Source organism: Oryza sativa, chromosome 4, assembly GCF_034140825.1.
Source record: "Oryza sativa Japonica Group chromosome 4, ASM3414082v1".
Taxonomy (NCBI): domain Eukaryota; kingdom Viridiplantae; phylum Streptophyta; class Magnoliopsida; order Poales; family Poaceae; genus Oryza; species Oryza sativa.
Window position 1 is genome coordinate 5618219 of NC_089038.1, and position 5480 is coordinate 5623698.

General features: G+C 38.6%; 1 protein-coding gene across 3 annotated transcripts; it reads right to left on the bottom strand.

Moving 5' to 3' along the window:
- Window positions 1-1149: 1149 nt before the first annotated feature.
- LOC4335098 (uncharacterized) lies at window positions 1150-4635 on the bottom strand. Of its 3 annotated transcripts, XM_015777998.3 has the most exons (6): window positions 4375-4635; window positions 3454-3578; window positions 2521-2635; window positions 2347-2436; window positions 1620-1718; window positions 1150-1516 (listed from the first exon to the last, which is right to left on the bottom strand). In XM_015777998.3, the coding sequence occupies exons 2-6, from the start codon at window positions 3504-3506 to the stop codon at window positions 1415-1417; spliced, it is 459 nt and encodes a 152-aa protein (XP_015633484.1). In that variant the 5' UTR covers window positions 3507-3578; window positions 4375-4635; the 3' UTR covers window positions 1150-1414. The 3 variants fall into 3 exon arrangements, with proteins under 3 accessions (XP_015633484.1, XP_015633483.1, XP_066165616.1); XM_015777997.3 differs by lacking the exon at window positions 3454-3578; XM_066309519.1 differs by lacking the exons at window positions 3454-3578; window positions 4375-4635 and adding an exon at window positions 3220-3248.
- Between the last annotated feature and the right edge of the window lie 845 nt (window positions 4636-5480).

The window sequence follows — 5480 nt, forward strand, 5'->3', positions numbered from 1 at the left end:
CGCTCGATTTACGTGCAAAATTAATTTAAACTGATTTATCTCTTAAATTACTTATCCAAATCATGATCCGATTGTACCATTAAATTCGTTGCAATTAAATCTTCAAAATAAGACCACACATGGATATATTCCGATGAAAAAAAATTAGCTTATTATTGAATTATTTTTAAATATTGCACGATATTCCACCAGGTATATCGGAATTGTTTCACTAAGTAGATCGAAAATGTTTCACTCGTTTAAATCGGGTGTTGTTTCACCCTATATTAAAACAATGTTTCAACAAATAGCGAAAGAATATTTCAGTTCACTGCAACATTAGATCTATACATAGTGAAACATTGTGAGTACACTATGTGAAACATTTCTCGGTGGAACAAAAAATAAACCAAATTCCCTTAATAGGGGGTTTCCAAAATATGTGGGTTTTTTATTGCAATGGAATGTTTCGTTCATTGCAACATTAGATCTATATATAGTGAAACATTGTAAGTACACTAGGTGAAACATTTTTGATGGAACAAAAAATAAACCAAATTCCCTTAATAGAGAGTTTCCAAAATATATGGGTTTTTTGTTGCAAAAGAATATTTTAATTCACTGCAACATTAGATTTATAAATAATGTTGTAAATATACTAGATGAAACATCTTTTGTGTAAAAGGGAAGGGAGAAATATGTGAGTCTAGCAGATGCGCACGTGGGGGTAGGGTGCGCGGGGGGAGCGTCTGATCCGGCTCCCCCCGCACCGGTCGGCCTGAGTAGAGCATTTTCACAATAAACAAGGCTTGCTCAAGATCAATTTGGTGAGGCTCAATGGCTAAAGGAATGTGACAGAAAAAACCCACCATATTGGTTCGAGAAAGATGCCATATATTATTTGTTTTCTGATATATGAATGCATATGGTTAAGACGACTTTGAACTTGACAAAACCGGTTAAAACTTTGGAGAAATTTGTGAATGTAAAAACGAATCCATGAACAACTATTTTAAATTGGAATTTCAGGTATATTAAACTTGTTCTTTCAATATTGAGATATTCCCCAAACCCACCACTCCACCAGCCAAACGTGCCAGCAATTGTTAACAATTTACGGAAATGCACATTTGCAAACAGGGGTGCGCCCCAACACACAAAGAAGAGAGATGGAAACAATTGTATGAATCTATTTGATCTTCCATAGACAAACAATTTCGGTAGCAAAATGGTACTTTCATGACAGAAGAAACACAACGGGATATACCGATAACAGAACTGATAAAGACATACTTAGGTATCCTACATACTAGGTTCTGTTAAGTCCCCAATTCACAATTTCTATGGAGTATCAAGAGGAAAATTGAGACATGTACTTTGTAAAGTATGCAAACATAAGGAGCACAAATAGCTTCCCCTACTACAGTGGCTGGTTTCAGTTTGTCTTGGTCTTCCCGGCCCTCCTCTTGGAATGTCTTCTAGGAATAGAGTTCTTCATTCCCAAGAAGAAAAGCAGGGCACCAAAAAGTGCCAAATTCTGAATAGACAAGAAAAATATGCGGGGATTGTAACAATTAACAAGAACGGCTGAATTATTTTGAAATAAAAACTTTAGTAAGTGAGGTGGTGGGCTAACAAACCTGTGAGAACTTGACGAAAAGCTGAACAAATTGTGAAGACTCCATTTCATAGTTGTAGAAGTCGTACACAACAGGTGTTATAACTGCTAAGTACAGGAGCTGCACAAATGAGCAAGATATTCAGTATTCCAATCTCCGACAAAGAATGTGAAGAATAGTTAGAAAGGGAAAGAAATACTATGGGGTTACACTAGACAAAGCACACATTTACACAATAATTTTAACCCAGGATCCTTAAAATACTTAGATCCATAGTGTTGCTGTGACATATATAGATCTGAATTACATATATTTTGAATGGGTTAATGTTTTTCATGGGATTACAGAACATTTGTTTACTTCCAGAGTAAAAAAACATGAAGGCCTTTGGACTATGGTGAATCACATGTCAAACTCCAAACTCCAAAGTGCATCTTATATGCACCAGTCAAGTGAAATATACTACACTGACAATGAGATGCACACTGAGCTCTTAGGAAAATAGTGTTAGTTTTCCATTTCCAGATGCTATGACTTTAAAAGGACAAAATCTCGTTAAAATGTATCAAAATGCTGTGCCAAAGCAGAAATAAAGCTAAAATTGCCAATTTATATGGTAAAACAATAAGAACTACATATATCATACAATAGTAAATACACATAATATTTTACTTTGGGTAGGCATGGTGCAGAATGCATAAAGAAAACACATTAGGTGGTGCTGTGCCTGCAGGAGGAGATTACCCACCAGTAGGAATGCTCCAAATGAGCTGCTGATGATGAACAGAAGACCACCAAAGCCTTTAAGAAACATGGTAGCAGCAATGACAGTCTTTATCTGTAGAAAAAGAGGTAGAATGGTATAAGTAAATGAAACAATATTAGGTAGAATGGGGCAGCCAAATCAAATAAATATTCATACATCAATATGTGGCACTGCCATTCCTAAGCTCTTGGACACTTGCTGCGTAAATAGATTGAATTTTGGCTTCAAGGCCTTTGCTGCTGGTCCACCATCAGTCCCAAATTCACTAAACCTGCAGGTATGAACAATTGTATTCAAGATTCTCAACAGTATAAAAGGTGCATGGAAAGAAGAAAAAGAATTATTTAACCACTAAAAAGAGTTTCAGAAGTACTTTTTACAACCAACTCAAAAACAGGGGAGGCTACCAAAGGACTTGTATTGCCAATTCCTGCGCTAAATTCTGAGTCACAAGCCACAGAAGAACTAATACTTGTAAGCGTTGGGCGTTGGCTACCAATTAAGAGGGAGTTTTTTTTGGAGAACAATTCAGGGGGGTTGACAAGAGAAGTATGACTGTCCTTTTTGCCACGGAGACAAGTAGAGCAGACATATATGGAATAACAAATCCTACTTATGATAACAAAATTTATCTTAACCTTCAGAAAACTTGTATTAGTACTTGATAGCAGATTCAAGCATATACATTCAATGGTTCAAATAATGTGGAAAAAAATAGTGATATCTGCTGTAACGTCACTGTAACAAGCAAGTAGAAAGGTTTTGGCAAGCTATGGAGCAAAGGGGACAAAAAAGCATGCACACAATACTAACTAATGAAAAAGAGAGGAAAAATTCAACAGAAGTTTTAGTTACCCTTGTTCATTGAAATGGTGTTGATCCACATAACCTTAAACAAGAAAAATAAAAGTTACATATTGGACAAGGTCGATTATTACTCACAAGTCACAACATTGGCAAACATGACCACGGCAATGTCCTATACTAAAAATGGTATGTGTTATTCATTAATCCATGCAGCTCATACTGGTTATGCATCAAAGCCACCAATTATATACAGTAATAACTGGCAAGACATTTGTTCCTTACATATGGCATTGTACCAGTAGACAGTTTACAGAACCCTGACCAATGTAACTCATAAGCTAACGCGAAAATCAGTTACACTAAGTGATCTCCAAATCGCTGCTTCTCCGGTGAACCATATTTATACCCTGAGATAATAAAAATGTCAGGCCCCAACCTAAAAGATCACCAAATGTAAGATGTTCAAAACAGTCATGTTAACTCAGCATTGTGACCAGTCATAAACTTGGAATTGGTTGGGAGAGAGCTTCACCACTAGCGGCACAAACTGTTGGAAACTCGACTCATGCCACACCTAAGTTATCAGACGAAGATGGATTTGGTAATCGGTTGGGAGTACGGGTCAGTCTACCAATAGCACAGTGCTGCTGCTGCTGCTGCTAGCACCACAATCTTGGCCAACCCAAACAGATATCAAATCAGCTCATAATGTGGACGTCACATACCCAATTGATGAGCACAGATGATGAACACACTGGAGTATTTGGACCATATGGGATCAGAGGAACTGCAAACTAGTGTTCCAAACTGTCAAACATGCTACTGTATTTGCATCCGAAAGAAAGAACATGCATGCTCCCACTGATGATGCATATGCGCATCATCATGCAGGGATTCAAGATTCACGCCGCGTGCGATCTGATCCCCAATCCCCCCTCTCCTTTTGCAGTGGAATGGAATCCCATGCCTCTACTCGCACGACGATATGCCGCTAATCAACAACACCTACCCACTCTCTCAGATCTGTCACATCAAAGATCCAAGAACGCACGGATCTTGCCTCAAGACGACTCTTCGATCCTACCAACCAATCCAAACGAAACGGGCACGACCTATACTAGTAGAAATCGGCGAGGAACAAAAAGAAGCCGGTCAGCCAGCGACAAGGAGGGAGAGAGATCTGATGGTGCCGCGCGTGCTTACTCTTGGTAGGCGGAGAGGAGGAAGATGGAGGCGAAGAGCACCCTCCCGACGAACGAGATGAACCCCATCCTCCTCCTGCTGCTGCTGCTGCTGCTCCTCCTCGAGCCGCCCTCCTCGCCCTCTCTGACGGCGGCGGCGGCGACAAGCACCGGCGGCGGGGTAGGAAGGAGGAGGGAAGGGGAGAGGGAGAGGTGGGTTTGTGTGGAATCTTCTTCCACAGCTGGTCAGTGCTAAATAATTTTGTCCGGAACCGGAAGTTTCTGAACACGGTTTTGAATTCGAATTTATTCATACTTTTGGCATTAACGCCGGGTTTAGTTCTAGAGTTTTTCTTCAAACTTTCAACTTTTCCATCACATCAAAATTTTCCTACACACAGAAACTTCTAACTTTTCCATCGCATCGTTCCAATTTCAACCAAATTTCTAATTTTGAAGTGAAATAAACACAGCCTAAATTGATTCGCTTAAGATACATTGCCATGCATATACACGGTATATAATCGAAACAAATTGTTTTGGGTTTATATTAATTTAACTTAAATTGTTTTGGTGGCACAACCCTACTCCCTCCGTCCCATAAAATACGAATCGAGCACTAGATGTGACATATTCTAATACTCCCTCCGTCCCACAATATAAGAGATTTTGAGTTCTTATTGCAATGTTCGACCACTCGTCTTATTCAATTTTTTTTTGCAAATATGAAAAATGAAAAGTTGTGCTTAAAGTACTGTAGATAATAAAGTAAGTCATAAATAAAATAAATAATAATTTAAAAAATTTGAATAAGACAAGTGGTCAAACGTTGCAAACAAAAACTCAAAACGGAGGGAGTACGATGAATCTGGACAGATGTATGTCCAGATTCATAGTACGAGGATATATCACATCCGGTAGTAGATTAGTTTTTTATAAGACGGATGGACTACGTAGTGTTATCGTGGGTAAGTACACACCCGGACTTACTGAGACTTGCCACTTGGTAGAGAGGCTCAAATGTTATTGCCTCACATCAAAGAAAATTAAGTTAAAGGAGCTTAATTTGGTTGATGTTTCTATAGTCACTAGGAATTCCCCACGCTTTGATGTTTCTATAATCACTAG

Bases quoted from the DNA above. Each gene is read 5' to 3' on its own strand.
- LOC4335098 (XM_015777997.3), bottom strand. From the start codon at position 4,442: ATGGGGTTCATCTCGTTCGTCGGGAGGGTGCTCTTCGCCTCCATCTTC. The intron at 1,719-2,346 runs GTGGGTAATCTC...TCATTTGTGCAG, and splicing joins CATTTGGAGCATTCCTACTG to CTCCTGTACTTAGCAGTTAT. The intron at 1,517-1,619 runs GTTTGTTAGCCC...TTGTCTATTCAG, and splicing joins TTTTCGTCAAGTTCTCACAG to AATTTGGCACTTTTTGGTGC.